Here is a 16,684-nt window from a genome sequence, read left to right as displayed (position 1 = left end):
TCCTAATTGTGTTGGGGAGTAATGGGGATTGAGGATGGGTTTTATTTGTTGATTGAAATTGTTGTAAATGAAAGATGGGGAATAAAACGAGCTAAATGTGTTATATGTGACTTGAATTTGTTGAATAAGTCATGTGATAACTGATATTGAGGGGATAGAAGAGCATGAGTAGGCTATGATTGATACAGACATTGATGTTGAGACAGATGATGTGTAATACTATGATGTGGTCGTGATATGGTTGTGATTGAGACAGGTGATGTGTAATACTATGATGTGGTCGTGATATGGTTGTGATTGAGACAGGTGATGTGTAATACTATGATGTGGTCGTGATATGGTTGTGATTGAGACAGGTGATGTGTAATACTATGATGTGGTCGTGATATGGTTGTGATTGAGACAGATGATGTGTAATACTATGATGTGGTCGTGATATGGTTGTGATTGAGACAGATGATGTGTAATACTATGATGTGATCGTGATATGATTGTGATTGATGACATGTGCATATTCATTATTCATCCCATGTGTGAACTATCTGTTGCATGAGTTCTGAGACACTGATATGAGGATGGATGGATATGAGACACAGTTGAGACTAGCTCCGGCTAGAGATATATGAGATGGACTAGCTCCGGCTAGCGATTTGGATGCCGATGGGATCTGGTTCCGGCGGTGATACATGGTCCATGTGTGGCCCCCATGGGTTCTGATTTGAGTATTCAGCGCGGACTGATTACGTCAACAGATGTGTATCGTAGGACAGACATGCATCACGACTACATGACATCATTATTGCATTTTGCATCGCATTTGCCTTATCTTTGTCTGTGATGTGTGGATTGTATCGGTTTACCCTTCTTATGTGGAATTTGATCTACTTGCTCTTATTTGTTGATCTGAGGTTGATGAGGATATACTGTTGGTTCTGGCTGTTGAATATGATCTGTTTAGTATAGGTTGGTTGGTTTGCTGCTAGATTGAAGTTTCGGTGGTTCGGTTGGGATTGAAAGGAGTTGTTTGTAGCTGCTAGTTTTGCTTAGTTTAGAGTTACTTGCGAGTACCTGTGGTTTTCGGTACTCACCCTTGCTTCTACACAATTGTGTAGGTTGACAGCTCTCTCAGATTCGGCTTAGTATTTTCTTTAGCAGATTGAGATTCGAGACATACTCGAGAGGTAGCGGTTCAATCCAGACGTGCCCTTGAGTTATCTTTACTTTTAGTTTTGTTCTATTCGAGAACTATACTCTGAGACTTGTATATTTTTATTCGAATTCTGTATTTAGAGGTTTGTACATGTGACAACCAAATTCTGGGTAGTGTTAAGTCTTAATTAAAGTCTTCCGCTTATTTATTATCTTTTATTCTCGTATTTCTACTTCTCTATCGTTGTGGTTGGGTTAGGCTGACGTGTCCGGTGGGAAATGGACACGTGCCATCACATTCGGATTTGGGTTGTGACATAGAGTCTCTTAATAAAAGACAAAAAACAAAAGGCGATTCTCGTGTGTATATAATAAGTAGAGACAAAATTTTCAGGTGCTCCTCAATTTATTTATTTTCAGTAATTCAAGGAGACTATAAATACATAAAAATAAAAAAATACATAGCATTATAACAACAATAGTAACATTAACAACATAATACAATAACTTAATTAATATATAGTGGAACTATAAAGTTTACTATTTTGAATCATGCTCCTTTGCTATTTGCTCAAAAAGACTTCCATCATAGGCAGCTTTTACAGTTTCTTTTGTCAATATTTCATTCTTATTTTTGCCTAAATCATATAAAGAATTCCAATCTACAAAAGCATTTGCCCTACACATATGAAAAAAAATTGGGTTAAAATTAAATTAAAAAAATTAAGGAGAACAATCTAACCAAAAAGGAAATAAAGATAATTGCACTTTGTATAGAGGTTTAATGCTCGAAAATATTGTTTTAGATCATATATTTCAAAAGTTTATTTTTTATTTTTATTATCTTAAATTATGTATCTGGTCAGATCACGAAAATTGAGACGGAGAGAATAACAACTAATAAAAACAAAGAAAGAGAGGATACCATCCATAGTAGTCCTTTGGTTTTCTATTGGTCTTGAGCAATTCTTTCACTTCATTGTAGGTTAAAGAATCTGCATTTTGATGTGCATGCTTCTTAAAGATCTCCTCAAACTTCTCTGGCACAAACCTTGAACAATAGTAAGTCAAATCAATTTAGCCAGTGACAGAGTCAAAACTTTCAATAAGACGAATTTAAAATATGAACAAGTAAACACACAAAAAGCCGAAGAAGGTTCAACTATATATATATATATATATATATAACCAATGTAATTTTTCTTTGAAAGAAGTTCGAATGAAACCTTTGAACCCTTACTAGCTCCACTCCTAACTGGACCAAGTGTAACTATACATAGTCACTTTGGTCCACATGAGCGGATCCAACATGTTATGTGTGAATTCACAAAAACTCATTAATTTTTGCTCAATTTTTTTTTTTTATATATATATAAATATTGGTTAAATATCTATACAAAGCCAGAATTTAATTATTTATAAGGTAGGTATGAATTTACCTCCCTTCAGAGTCATAGGCACCAGAATCACTACCATGTATGGCATATTTAATATTTTCTACCACAATGGGGAAGAATAAAGACGGGCATTTTCCCTGTGACACACACAAAAAAAAAACATATAGTATCACATAAAATTAGAATAAATTCTATTGTTGAGAACATATTAGTATAAATCATATCCAAAGATGATTTATTTGTGATCCACTTTCAATGCCCTAAGTTTACTTTGAAAAATATCCAAGTCTAAATTACTTTAGGAAACTTCATAAAAAGGAAGTACTCTGTCTGTTTCATTTTACTTGACTTTATATTAAAAATAGATTATTATTTTTTACAGATCTGTTTTAGCAAATCAAGATAAATTTGGCCTTTTATCAAATATGCATGGTCCCTAATCTAATTTCTAAGTCAATAGAGAATTCTACTTGACAAATTATACCAACTTTAAAAAAAAATTACCAAAATTTTATTATGGAACCATAGATAAAGAAAAAGATACAACATATACTTAGTGAAATCCCACAAAGTGGGGTCTAGGGAGGTAGAGTGTACGTAAATCTTATCACTATCTCACAGAGATAGAGAAGTTGTTTTTGAAATACCCTCAATATATATATATATATATAAACGACTTAATTATATGGAAATTACCGGTCGAGTCTTGTGACTGAGATTAAAATGAATGAGAACAGCAGCAAACATAGAACGGAAAATACCACGTCCCATCTTTCTAAAAGCTGAAAAAATAATTATAAATCAGAAAATATTCAGGTCAAGTCAAGAAAATATATATTAGTGTATAAAATAATAGGAAAAAAATGAACTCTATGTTTATTAAATTTCACTAATAGAAACAAATATTTTCTCCACCACAAATCAATGAAAAAGTTATGCTATAGAATATGATTTTTTCATTCATTTTCCACCGAACCAGCACACTCGAAAAATGCATGGTTGGAAACAGAAACCATATTCTCACAAAAATAGTGAAAATTTTTCTAATTTTTCCATATGAAACAATACTTTTTTTTTTTTCATACTGATTCAATTAAAAATCTATAGTTTCTGAACATTTTCCAATAAAAATTTCAGGAAAAAATAATGATTTTTTTAATAGCGACTAGGAAAGAAAAGAATCAAAAACCTTGGTACGTTTCTGAAGGGTAAATTATTCCATCATTATTGATATCGAAGAACATGACATGCTTTTCCAAAGGAGTGAGCTCATGATTATTTGCAATTATTCCTGCATGGATGGAATGTACGCAGATTTTATATAAAATAGGATAAATAAATTAAAAACCTATTTTTACTATCTAATAAATGTGAATAAGCAAACAACACTCTATCATATTAAAAAACTATATGATCATAAAAAATAAAAAAAATAAAAAAAACTTATACGTACCGTCAGCTTGACTGCAACTGGTTGAGCTAGCCATGGAAACTATATAATAATATATCCAACGAAAATATAAGAAGACTGTGCAATAAATAGAAAATAAAGGGAGAATTCAAGCTTTTGTGGGGGAACATGATGTATAATTAATTAACACGTAACATGTATTTTAAAATATTTTAAAGGCATAATATATAAATGTACCTTTTAACTTAGTTTCATTTGATATCCATGTTCTCTAATTTTGGGTGTGCATAATTAGTAGACACTTAGATATAAAATTGAATAAGTAGACATATACGTTTTACGTAACGTAATACACATAGGATGAGAAATTGTCATGTAGAATGCTACGTAACACACATGTGTCTGTTTGCTAAACTTTATACAAGGTTAAATGTTTATTTGTGCATTGAAAGACATGAATATCAACTGAAGCCAGATTAAAAGGTACGTTTAAGTATTACGCCTATTTTAAACATTTGAACAAGAGCTAAAATATTGAAAAAGTGGATAAAATATTGTAACTTTAATAAAGATGTGTATGTGTCTATGTGAGAAGAGAGGGAGAGGGAGAGGGAGAGAGAGATGAAGCACACCTTAAAAAAGGAGTCCCCAAAATGAGTTGATTTAATCCCAAATAAGTATTGGCTATTTATAGCCAATTTCTGTTCTTGTTAACCAACTTCTAATTTAATGCAACTCCGTGTACGCAATATGTGAAGACTGTATCGACGTGGTGCACTGGAGGTTGTTCTTTCTTTAATTAGAGATTTCAGGTTCAAATCCTTTTGAAGAAGAACATTTTTACTCGAATAGGGCATTATGAATTTAAAATAGTCGAGCTCTCAAATAAAACCTTAAAGCAAAGTAATTTTATTGATACAAAATAAAATTAATTTTTTTTACTAAATAAACGTTTAATAACAGATTAATATATATTAACTCTAACTTGGAACGTAGAAAGTACTAACAAACTACAATAATCAATAATGAGGCACAAAAGAATAAAAATAAAATTATCCAGCTATTACGCTGACAGAACATTAGTTACATTTGAAGTCTTAAGCTTTACAAGAAAACAGCCTAATATTTTTTTCATTTTAATTTGTTTATTTGATTTTATTTTGATAAGTAATTTTAAAAAGTAGATTTTTTTTAAATTTCGTAATTTTAAATTAAAAATATATAGAATATATTGTATCTTATTATTTTAGACATGTTATTTGAAAAAATTATACATATAAAAAAAAACTTTTAGAAACAGACTAAAAAAAAATAACACAAATAAATTGAAACAGAGGTAAGTCCACGTTCTCTATATGTTTTGCCTATACGCAATGTCACAAGAAGCTACATATATTGTTTGATTTCTTTTAGTTTAAGGTTTTAATAGTTTAATTAGTACCGAAATTTAAGCCCTAAGATAGGTTAGACATACAATTAGCCAAAGGTAGGATGAGTTAATTAATTAGACTTATCATCATAATTTTAGGATGAAAAGTAATAATATAGGGGTGTGCATTATTTGGATTAAATAGAAAAATCAAATTAAATTCTAATTTGAATTGGTTTTTTGGTTTGGTTTTGAATTAATAATTTACTTTGTTTGTTTTTTTGGTTTGGTTTTGGATTTTATATATATTTTATGTTTGGACATGTATAATTGACATACTTTTAAGTATTGTGTTTCATGTTTTACTTGTAATTTATGTTAGAAAGTATATTTCCCTCCTTGTATATATGTATTATTTTTTCAAATTGCAAATATAACTTTGATTATGTTTCTAATTATTCACAAAATCGAATAACCAAACTGAAAAGAGAAAAATCAAACCACACCGAATTTATTTAGGTTTCGATTGGGTTACACTTCTTCAAAATCAAAAACCAAAAAACTCAAACCGAAAAACCGAATGAACACCCCTAAAGTAATGTAATTGATAAATTATAAATATAATTTATTTCAAATTTTAAGGTCTTTAATTCGATGTATAAAAATGTGAATCGTTTTCAAGCGAATTGTTTATCAAGAGACTTGAAATAAGAAGAGGATAAAGGCCTCATGACTATGGATAGATGGAATATGGTTAACTTCAGAACTATCCGAAAAAAAAAGATAGAGATCATCTGGGACCAGCCTTGAGATGGATTTTCGTTTAGAATCTGCCTTTTGATAGATTGTTAGATTTGAAAACTTGGTGTCATTTGGTTATGACCAAGATTTCAATCATCTTTTGCATTTTCTTCATCTCAAATAGGAGTTTAAATCCTTTCAAATTAGGGAGAAGTAAGCCACTTTTTGTATCTCCCTCATATCATTGTACTTTTGAGATAAGATGAATAAAATGCAGAATGTGTTAAAAAAAATAAAAATAAAAATAAAAATAAAAAAAATAAATATATATATATATATATATATATATATATATAAGAAAAAATATAATTCATAGTATTTTCTATATAGCTTTTTAATAGCTAAATTGTAATATTAAAATGTTGAATGATTAATTTAATCGATGTTAACTCTAAAAAAATAAATTAAAAAAAATACAAGAGGATTTTATATCTAAATTTTAGGATTGTTTAGAGGTGTTTTTGAGTTGATCGAGATTGAATTCGTCAGTGTATACTTCATGTATAGTCAGTGTATCGTTCATGTTTAGTTAAATAATATTCAATTTTCGAGTGTATCATCATGTATAAATAGTGTACAACTCATATAAAGATAAGATATATTGTATAGCCAGTGTATAACTCGTGTATAGGTAAGATATATTGTATAGTCAGTGTATACTTTCTATGACGTTTGACAAGCTATAGTATTGTCAATCTATATTTTCTTTGACTTTTACCTAGTTTTTATGTAAATAAAAACATGATTATATTGTCGTAAATCGGTCAATCTATTGTATATATTTGAAATTAGCCCAAATTTTTATTCCATTGGGTTTCATCTAGTGAGAAATAAAAGGAAAAACTACGTAATACAACATACTTCACTACAATATTTACTGTTAATACCTATACTTTTAAATTATTACATATCTTACCACTAATTAAAAGTTTCATACGCATCTTACACTTGAGTACATGTATTTTTGCTACCAAATACACAAAAATAGAGAGAGAGGCGAGCAAGATTGGGGAGGGAGGTGAACAAGATTCGTATGTATCTCAAATACATGTGAATATGCATGTATCTAGAGTGATTCACATGTAACTGGATACTAGGTACATATGAGAGTGACGAACGAGATGGGAGAGAGGCGAGCGATATTTGCTATGTATCCCAGATACATGCAAATCCACTTGAAAACAATATATCTAGAACAAATTACACCTAAATTTGACCCCATGTATCTAGAGACACCAAAATTTGGTATGATATGTAATATTGCAAACTAGAGTGTATCTAAGTAATTAAATCCTAAGCTAGTGAGATTTATGTAAGTTCCCTGAAAAAACCGAAATAAAATGCATAAATTGTTAGTGTTGAACTTGGGCTTTCGGCCCTAACTCTACACTGAGCCCATTCCCTTTTGAGTCCATCTGACTTGGGTCGGTCCATCATATAAATTTGGTGAGGAAAAATCAATATCTGGTCCCTAATTATAAACTGAGCGCGAGCGAGTAATTAAAAAACCCCTTTTCATTTTTCTTCTGAAATTAAAAACCCTATTTTCATTTTCTTCAGAGATTTGCTGAGAATCATTATCCGGCGACGGCGACGGCGACGGCAACTCTCAACGTTAAGTTCCTGAACTGAGCAATCGTCTCTCAAAGATGGACAATCATTTTCCGGCGAAATCGAAAACTGAATGAGAATCTCTGGTAAGTTTTTGACATTATGAAAAAAGCAGCAGAAGAAGAAACTCTTCTGTGATTGGTGAAAATCCTCATGATTTTTTATATGTATACATTGTGAAGGACCATTGATTTTAGTGTTTGTTACAGTACAGTAGCTTTTTCACCTTTTTTGAACAATAACCCTAGTTGATTGTATAAGTCTGTTGCATTTTTTTAACTTTTGCTTTTTGAAATAGAAGAATTTGCTTGAGCTTGGTGATATTCTGTTACAGATTAATTGGTGAACTTGGTGGCTGTTTTAATATGAAGATTTTGATGCATGTAGTTGAAATTAGCTGACTTAGAATGATTTAGATCATAGAAACGTTACGGGAGTGATTTCACTCATTTGTGGTTGAGTGAGAGACTGAGGTTTCTATCCGTTGGTTGTATTTATATATTCCTATATCGAGAAACATAAAATATATTGGCAGGTTTTTATCTTATATTATATTTTATTGGTTTTGAAAGTGGAGTAATGCATGTAAGATTGGAGTTTTTTTCTTATTTATGAATGTTGATGCACGGTACTGACTGCATCAATACGAAAGTAACCGACAAGTATAAAGAGAAATCATGGTTGACACTAAAGACTATAAGATGAGTTACTTGAGATGAATAGAAGATGCTATCAAAGTAACTGATTGTCCTCTGTTAGCTGTCACTTATGTCTTTGTACTCAATGACTCGATGTTATCAAAGTACTTGGTCATCACTGCTGAAATAGTATGCACTTGACGCAGATAAAGTCTGTCCCATGTGTAGTGTGATTTGGGGATTGATTTTTTGTGTATGGTCAGCTATCTAAAGTTGTGTTGGATGCCTTTCCTTTGGTTCATTCTGGTCTGATGGCTTCACCTTGATCTTATTGAGATGTCTTCTACCCTCTTCTAAGTTGCTTTGGTTACAAAGAACAAGTTCGTGTTTGCAGAGGTGAGGATTTTCTCCATAAATGGTTTTAGATTAAAAGGGCTTTGTACCACCCCATTTAGAGGCGGAGCCAATGTTTTTAGTTTATGCATTCTGGATAATTATCCTTTTTATTTGTTGTGTTCTGGATAGATTATTTGTAAATATTAAATGGAAATTTTAATATAAATACAGAATTTAGTTTAAGTTACTGGGTTATGCTGAACCCGAAGCTTTAATGGTAGCTCCGCTCCTAACCCATTGTAATAATTACCTCGTTAGCTTTAGTTTACGAAATATCCTTAGTCAATTATTATAAATCTTAACTTATTTTCTCAAATATCTCAACTTCTTGTGTGTATAGAAACTTAATGTTTACGATTTATTCAGTTTTTGTAGTAATTTACAGATATACATTATTTTTAGTTTCTGAATGTCATTTGTAAATAGTTGTTAACCTAATTCATTTTCTCGAAATCTCAGCTTCTTGTGGCTAAGCTTTTGTAGCTTCTTGCGAGCTCAACACACCTGGATCCTTGAATTATCTCCCTTATATTTCAGGTATATAATTTTTCTTAAAAGTTATATGCATCTTAGTACTTTCCTTTAGTATGCTTTATATTTTTCTAATTTAATCTTTATGTACCCTCCAAGGTTATGGCACCTAATAAGAGACAGAAGCAACTTGTTGATAATGGACCTGATGAAGCCTCCAAGGTTATGGCACCTAATAAGAGACAGAAGCAACTTGTTGATAATGGACTTGATGCAGCCTCCAAGGTTATGGCACCTAATAAGAGACGGAAGCAACTTGTTGATAATGGACCTGATGAAGCCTCCAAGGTTATGGCACCTAATAAAAGACAGAAGCAACTTGTTGATAATGGACCTGATGAAGCCTACTTAATCGGGATGCAAAAGTTTTTGGATTATGCTTTTGGAAGAACAGAAGAACTATATGAAATACGATGTCCATGTGTCAAATGTTGCTACACAACTTTAGGAACACGCGAAACAATCGAGTCACATTTGAAGATTTATGGAATAATTCAAAAGTATTCTTTAGGGGTGTCTGGAAATGATTCGCCAGGTGCTATAGGTGAGGGACGAGGCAAAGAACAGGAGGTTAGATCTATGCGCTCTATGGGGGCATCTGGAAATGATGTAGGATCCTTCCATCAAAATTCTCTTTACTCTGGTCAAAGTATGGCTACACCTTCTAATAGTACTAGTTCAGATGCTACCATATCTGATTATTCTGGTGAAAGTATGCCATCTCATTCTACTGGTACAAGTTCAGATCCTACCACATCTGCTGGTCAAGGAATGCAGAGAACAAATAAACACCCCTTCGTTCATGACAAGGAACAAATGCAAATTGATATTACATTGCCTCCGTCTACCGATCAAATTATGCAAGACACCCTAAATGTTGAAACAAGTATGATCTTGCAATTCTACTGTGTTACGAATTTGCATGACTGAATTATAATGCTAAAGTATTTACTAAACATGAATTCAAGTATGAAGTTGGAAAGAATATATGGTATAATCATAAATTTATGTACGTGGCTTTTATGTTGTTTGCATAACATTTCAGACATTTCTAAATTATATGCAAATGTAGGTTCATGTACTACTAGAAAGGTAAGAAGAGGTCGAGGACAGAACAAGTGCCAAGAAGTTGCATCACTTCAAGCCGGACAGAAGCTGAAAGTGACATTTTATAATAATCGAACTGTTGGAAGGAATAGCAATCTATTTTCCAGGCACTTGGGAAAATTAGTTCGTGACCATAGCATGTGTCCATTAGGAGTATCATCGTGGGATGACATTGAGGAAGAAAAGTTAAATCACATGTGGGCAGCTGTTGAGGTAACACGTGTTCAATTTGCTTATCGGCTCTTTGCTAACCTGAAAAACACCTTTTGCTTATGTGGACAACATAATTGTCAATTTGTAGGTTTATGTTAGCCAAATTGTTGTAATAGATGTGATGGTGTCATGGAGTAGGTTTAGAGCTTTATTAAGAAAGCTTTGAGGACTCTGTAGTTTGGTAGAGCAGAGTGTGCAATTGATCTTGATCTGGACCTCAATTTTGTGTTTGCATTTTGACAAATGTCCTTTAAATTTGTACTAGCCTTCTTGTTAGTGGCATTGTACGGGTTGCTATTTGGAAAAAAATAAACTAATATTCCTTACTTGGTATCAATATGCAACTATTAGATACAGTAAACAAGAATTCACCATGTCTCTTTAAAGAATATCCTGGTTGTATCACTTTTTGACTGGTTAAAAGCTGCTTTACCTTGTACTTTTTTCATTTTAATAGTGACAGACTTACAGTTTCTTAAAACAAAAAGGAAATTGATCCAGTACACTGTCTTTCTCTTTCTCATCTCATAAAAATGGGGGTACAACAAGGAGTTGATCAATTGTCTTACTGCCCATATTCTTGGTTCAATCACCTTCTTAAATTGGTTATGCTTGAAGCAGGACCCTCCTTAATATGGAGCAGTAAGCCCAAAAATGGAAATACAAATGGATTTTCTTGTGAGGGAAGTGATTGGGTGTGATAATTTACAGTAGAGATTACTATAAGTGAAAAAGGGATGTCCAATAGTCTTAATCCCTGAAAAGGTTCTTTTTTGTACTTTTTGCAAGTAGAGGTTCAGCTATTGATTTTGCTTATTCTAATCTGGTGTTAGGGAAACAGATATCTGCTATTGATAATCTGGTTTTTGGAGTAATGCGTAGATAAAATTTTAAAAACTTGTTACGTAGCAGAAAACTGGACTCTTCGCTAGGTGGCACATTGGAGATACAGTCAATCTTTTTGGAGTTGTGCAAGTATCATATATGCCACTAGTCTACATATCATCTATGTTGAACCTGTGAGTGAAACAGTGGGGGATCCTCTGCTGTGAGCATCAATAATCTTGTAATTTCATCATACTTGGTGGTTTTCATTAGACTAAGAAGCATTTAAACACTGATTTTCATCTTATTATGAACTATTATTCTTGGTACTGGCAGGAAGATGATCTCTGCAGTTATGTTTTCATATGCAGCAATTATTTTTTATATATGTATTATTTGTTTACTAAAATATGTCGTTTATCTTAACCAAAAAAATTGATTTATTGTAGGAAAAATTTGAGAGTGATGATATGGATAGTCATCGCGGTCACATTTTGGGATGGATGAAAGAATTATGGAACAAATGGAGAGGACAATTACATTTTAAGTTTGTGAAAGGTAAGCCAATCCAAGAGGCTCTCAAGAATACACCAAAGGGCGTTGACAAGAAACAATGGGAGTGGTTGATAAAAGAACATTTTTCTTCAGAAACTTTTCAGGTTTGACATTTTGCCTAGTGATGTAATTTCATTGTCATACTATGGTCTTTCAATTGAGATTTTATTCATGATATTTATATGTAATGTTCCACAAATATAGGCGAGAAGCAACAGGAACTCAGCAAACAGAGCTAAGTTGAAGATGCCTCATCATACCGGTAGCAAGCCTATTAGAGAAATTATTTATCAAAAGGTGTGGTCAAAAAATCTCCTTCCCTTTTTCTCTTTTCTTTTTGAAATATTGAGAGGTGTTATTTGACATGTTGACTTTGACGTGAAGGGCGGGAAAAATGGCAACCCACCAGATTTAGCAACTATTTTCTTCGAGACTCGCAAGAAGGATAACAAGCTTGTCGAATCTGAGGCAGTTAAAAAACATGTGTGTTTCATTTATTGAACAATGAAAGCTTACTCTTAGTTATTATGGTTCTGACGGAAATCTTTCTCTATATATGTGTAGGCTCAACTCCAAGAATTGGTGCAATCAAAACCATCTCTTCCTAGCATAGAGATAGTGGAACAATGCTTTGGACCTCAAATTCGTAGCCATGTATTTGGGTTTGGGGGTGGAGTAAAAGCGAAAGACTTGAAAGGTCCCGCTACCTCAAAGGCTGAATTACTATCTGAGTTACGTTCAATTCGAGAGGAAAACCAATCTTTGAAAGGTGGCGCTTCCTCAAAGGTTGAATTACTTTCTGAGTTACGTTCAACTAAAGACGATAACCGATCCATGATGGATCGCTTGTGTGCCCTAGAAAATGAGGTGAAAGAACTGAAGGAGCTAAAAGAATTATTTTTTGCTCAACACCCTAATATCCAATTTACAACATCATCTATTTCAGGAGAATGACAATCTGATGAACATACCAAAAGTTTGTAATATATTAGTAATTTCCTTCTAGAAATTATTGTGTTTTGATATGGTAAACGCAACACTATATGCGAGATCGTCTCTAACTAGTCTTGTAGTGTATCGCTTTTCTTTCCGTTATTTCTCGAGATTTAAATTATGTGCATTTTGATTTGTATTTTCAAATGTATTTCTTGTCATATTAATTTGAGAATGAGTGTATAGCGGAAATTTATATGCATCAGAGGAAGAGTTTTTCAACGGGATGGTGCCGGCTAGTAAATCATCAATACGCTTGCTAAATAAGATAGAAGTTGATGAAAGAGATATCAAGAATGAGTGTATAGTTTGTCTAAAAGTGAAATAAACAAGGAGAGTGAAGCACTATGCATGCCTTGCTCACATATATTTCATGGAGAATGTATTATCGAGTGGTTAGAAAAAAGTCATTATTGTCCTCTTTGCCGCTTTGCGATGCCAACGGAGCAATAATTTAATGTCAACACAATTTTGTACTTTTGTCTTTATTAAAGGACTATTTAGAGATTATTTAATTTATTTTCAATGTTTGTGTTTTTATCAAGATTCAAGTGTTTTTTTGGGAAAATTGTATATAATAACAAACTATTAATTCAAATTAAATGCTATAAATATAGTTTAATTTAATTGTACCTCATAACAAACTGTTGCTATTTCACTTCTCTCCTGGTGAATCTCGCTCGCCACTCTCGTTCTCTCCCTCTCCTCTCTCGTTTTTTTATATAAACGCAAGTGTATAAAGTGCGTTTGTGTTTGTATAAAGCGCAAGAAAATTGTATATATACATATATTTTCGATCCCCTCTCCCAGATCTCGCTCGCCACTCTCCCAAATCTCGCTCTCTCACTTTATACAAAAAACGCAAATTGTATAAAATGCGTTTGTGTTTGTATAAAGCGAGAGAAAATTGTATATATACATATATTTTTGTTCCTCTCTACCCTCTCCCAGATCTCGCTCGCCACTCTCCCAGATCTCGCTCTCTCACTTTATACAAAAACGCAAATGTATAAAATGCGTGAAAATTGTATATATACATATATTTTCGTTCCCCTCTCTCCCCTCTCCCAGATCTCGCTCGCTCACTCGCCTCTCTCACTTTATACAATTGATCTTTTTGTATATGTATACCAAAGCAGATTATACAATTGCTTTCTTTTGTATATGTATAGCGAAATATACATATTTATGTTTGCTATGGAGTGCAATTATGCAAACTTTGTTATAGCATACAAATATGAATTTTGTGTTTGTTATATGTGAAAATTGCTCCTTTTTTTTTCTATTTTTCTTTTTAGTCCGTGCAATACTTTACTTAAAAAATAATAATAGAATTAATTATGAAATTTGTTTACTGTTAAATATTATAAACGGAGTAATCTATAACTAGATTCAACTTTGCATGTGGGTCTGACTCTGCTAATGACATGGCTACTCTCAAAATGGGTATTCACTTAGGAATTGTTTGGCGTGAGGTATAAGGTATAATAATCCCAAGATAAAATATAGGATTATTTTATTCCACGTTTGGTTGGAGGTATTAGGTAGTTCTTGGATTATCCCGAGATAGCTTATCGCGGGATTAGTTATCCTGGACAACTTATTTCCAACAAAATGGCCTTTACTGTGTTTGTTGCTATGCATAGGGAAGGGGCGAGGTAAAATCACTTTTCAAATAATTGTAACGAGCTGTCGAATCTGTGATTTAGTTTTGGTGATAAAATGAAAACTTCATACCTTTTCTGTAAAAAAATAATCAGTTTTTGATGTAACTATCTATTTCAAAGTTTGACCTTCTAACTTTAGCCTACTTTTAAGTAACATTATAGTAGTAGATACCTTGTGGTATTAGTCGATGTGCGTGTAAGTTAACCCTAGATATCACAGTTATAACAATGCAACGTTTTTTAAGATTTCAGTCTGAAATTATGGTCTTATTAGCCTGGAAGTCACAGTGAGAAGAGCATTGGTAAGTAACAATCTGCAAAAAAAATTTAGTTACTTTTCCATAAATAAAAATACAAATAATATTTGAAGTTTCCAATTTATGGAGTATTACCTAAAAACGTGTACTTTTCTTAATTTTTCCCCACTCATTTCCTTTTTTCTCATCAAATTTATTTAGAAACTCACTTATCCTATTCCTAATCAGTTTAGGTAATATTTTATCATATATTATTATAAGTGGGAAGCTCCTAACCTAAAAGTTGATTTACCATTTTCTCCTTATACTAAATTATTTTTTTATAAAATAATTTTTATTTACACCATAATTAAAAAATCAATTAAATTAGTTTTCAATAACATGAATTGAACGGATGCTTTGGAAGTGGAGTAATAATACTTTAATTATCACACTTAATTCAACGATTTAATAAGGATTGAGGGCAATCATCTTTCTTGATTTAACAAGGATTGAGGACAATCAACTTTCCCTGCTTATTTTTTAGTTTATTCATTTTATATTAAAATTTTGATCATTATCATATTATATCAAGTAGAAACCTTCCAAAAGAAAAATTGAATTACAAATCGCCTATTAAAAGTTAAATATCATTTTAACCTTCAAGCAACTATTATTTCAAAAAGTCTATAATATAAAAAATATAAATATGCACATTTCATGCAATAAAAAAAATGTTTTTACATTTAATAATTATAATAACCATAACTTTATTATATGAAACGTTGGTGGTTTGATTATTTAATTGTTACGTTAACTAATGGCCGACCTTTCATTGCTACAGTAAGTACAAAGAAGCTGAAAAGTTGAATTGAATATTAATTAGTAAATTAATTCATTAGTAAATAAATGAAAGTAAATTTCAAAGACTAGGAAAAAACATTATATAAAGGCTAAATGAGTTCACTAATTTCCCATATGCTCTTTGTAACTTTTGAGATTGAATGCAAATCATTTTATCTTAGATTTTATTTTTTTTCCCTTTTCTTTTTACGTCCTTTGATAGTTTGCATAAAGAAGAGATGCAAAGTATGTAAAATTGTTTTTATGCCTTCTAATAGTTTGCATAAAATTAAAGAAGAGATGAGAAGTATGTAAGATTGTTGATGCCAAATTAGAGTAGCTGTCATATTCAATTTTTACTACTCTTGAATTATCAGCTAGATATAATATAATCTTTCAAGAAATCATGGTCAAAATCACCATCTCTTCTCCCTTTCAACTATCAGTATTACACCTTTTTTGTGGTAGCTGATCTAGCGACAATCTTTGATCGTGGAGGGCTTGATTTCTCCGGAAGGTTGATCATAGTTGACATTAATGAATTCATTGTTATAGTATAATCTGATTACAATTCTTTAAGATACAAAGATAATATACTCTCTACAAAATAGTTATTTCATCTAAAGAAATGGTGTTATTTGAACGCGTTGATTGATGCTCCTCTTCATGTTGATTACTGGCTATAACCTTTTATCATCATTGCAATATTCAACTTTAACTCGAATATTTCTTGAAAAGAACTCATTAATCCTTTTTGTGTATGCATGTCATATTTGGTTAATTAGAATTACAATACTTTGATTTCACATGTATTGGAATTTCATTTGTTTGGGGGCTTTTTGTTTACATGCACAATTGTTAAGATTATAACAATTAGTTTCAAATTCTTAATAATCATATATTATTTGCGTTTTGTAAATTTTAACAAGAAATTTTAAATAT

The 16,684-nt window shown here is 31.8% G+C and overlaps 2 protein-coding genes across 14 annotated transcripts; one reads left to right on the top strand and one right to left on the bottom strand.

Moving 5' to 3' along the window:
- Positions 1–1,543: 1,543 nt before the first annotated feature.
- LOC125854306 (probable peroxygenase 5) lies at positions 1,544–4,618 on the bottom strand. The gene is made up of 7 exons (XM_049533817.1): positions 4,590–4,618; positions 4,000–4,038; positions 3,736–3,837; positions 3,243–3,328; positions 2,589–2,683; positions 2,075–2,200; positions 1,544–1,828 (listed from the first exon to the last, which is right to left on the bottom strand). Exons 2-7 carry the CDS (start codon positions 4,031–4,033, stop codon positions 1,690–1,692), a joined length of 582 nt encoding a protein of 193 aa, XP_049389774.1. The 5' UTR covers positions 4,034–4,038; positions 4,590–4,618; the 3' UTR covers positions 1,544–1,689.
- Positions 4,619–7,593: 2,975 nt separating this feature from the next.
- On the top strand, positions 7,594–13,114 carry LOC125854290 (uncharacterized). Of its 13 annotated transcripts, none has more exons than XM_049533798.1 (9): positions 7,632–7,824; positions 9,232–9,309; positions 9,403–9,448; positions 9,638–10,189; positions 10,376–10,623; positions 11,898–12,107; positions 12,208–12,300; positions 12,388–12,486; positions 12,568–13,114. In XM_049533798.1, exons 3-9 carry the CDS (start codon positions 9,406–9,408, stop codon positions 12,955–12,957), a joined length of 1,635 nt encoding a protein of 544 aa, XP_049389755.1. In that variant the 5' UTR covers positions 7,632–7,824; positions 9,232–9,309; positions 9,403–9,405; the 3' UTR covers positions 12,958–13,114. The 13 variants fall into 13 exon arrangements, with proteins under 13 accessions (XP_049389748.1, XP_049389755.1, XP_049389747.1 ...); XM_049533790.1 differs by adding an exon at positions 8,583–8,772 and having other exon boundaries at positions 9,403–10,189; XM_049533795.1 differs by lacking the exon at positions 9,403–9,448 and having other exon boundaries at positions 9,256–9,309; positions 9,529–10,189.
- The last annotated feature ends 3,570 nt before the right edge of the window (positions 13,115–16,684 follow it).

Source organism: Solanum stenotomum, chromosome 2 (assembly GCF_019186545.1).
Source record: "Solanum stenotomum isolate F172 chromosome 2, ASM1918654v1, whole genome shotgun sequence".
NCBI lineage: Eukaryota > Viridiplantae > Streptophyta > Magnoliopsida > Solanales > Solanaceae > Solanum > Solanum stenotomum.
The sequence above is the reverse complement of the archived record's forward strand: the minus strand, read 5'-3'. Positions and strand labels throughout refer to the sequence as shown.

Excerpts from the sequence above, each read along its gene's own strand:
- LOC125854306 (XM_049533817.1), bottom strand. The coding sequence starts at position 4,033 with ATGGCTAGCTCAACCAGTTGCAGTCAAGCTGACG. Across the intron at positions 3,838-3,999 it reads CAGTTGCAGTCAAGCTGACG|GAATAATTGCAAATAATCAT; the intron begins GTACGTATAAGT and ends CCATCCATGCAG. Across the intron at positions 3,329-3,735 it reads CCCTTCAGAAACGTACCAAG|CTTTTAGAAAGATGGGACGT; the intron begins GTTTTTGATTCT and ends TTATTTTTTCAG.
- LOC125854290 (XM_049533791.1), top strand. The coding sequence starts at position 9,406 with ATGGCACCTAATAAGAGACAGAAGCAACTTGTTGATAATGGACCTGAT. Across the intron at positions 10,190-10,375 it reads CACCCTAAATGTTGAAACAA|GTTCATGTACTACTAGAAAG; the intron begins GTATGATCTTGC and ends ATGCAAATGTAG. Across the intron at positions 12,108-12,207 it reads TTTCTTCAGAAACTTTTCAG|GCGAGAAGCAACAGGAACTC; the intron begins GTTTGACATTTT and ends CCACAAATATAG.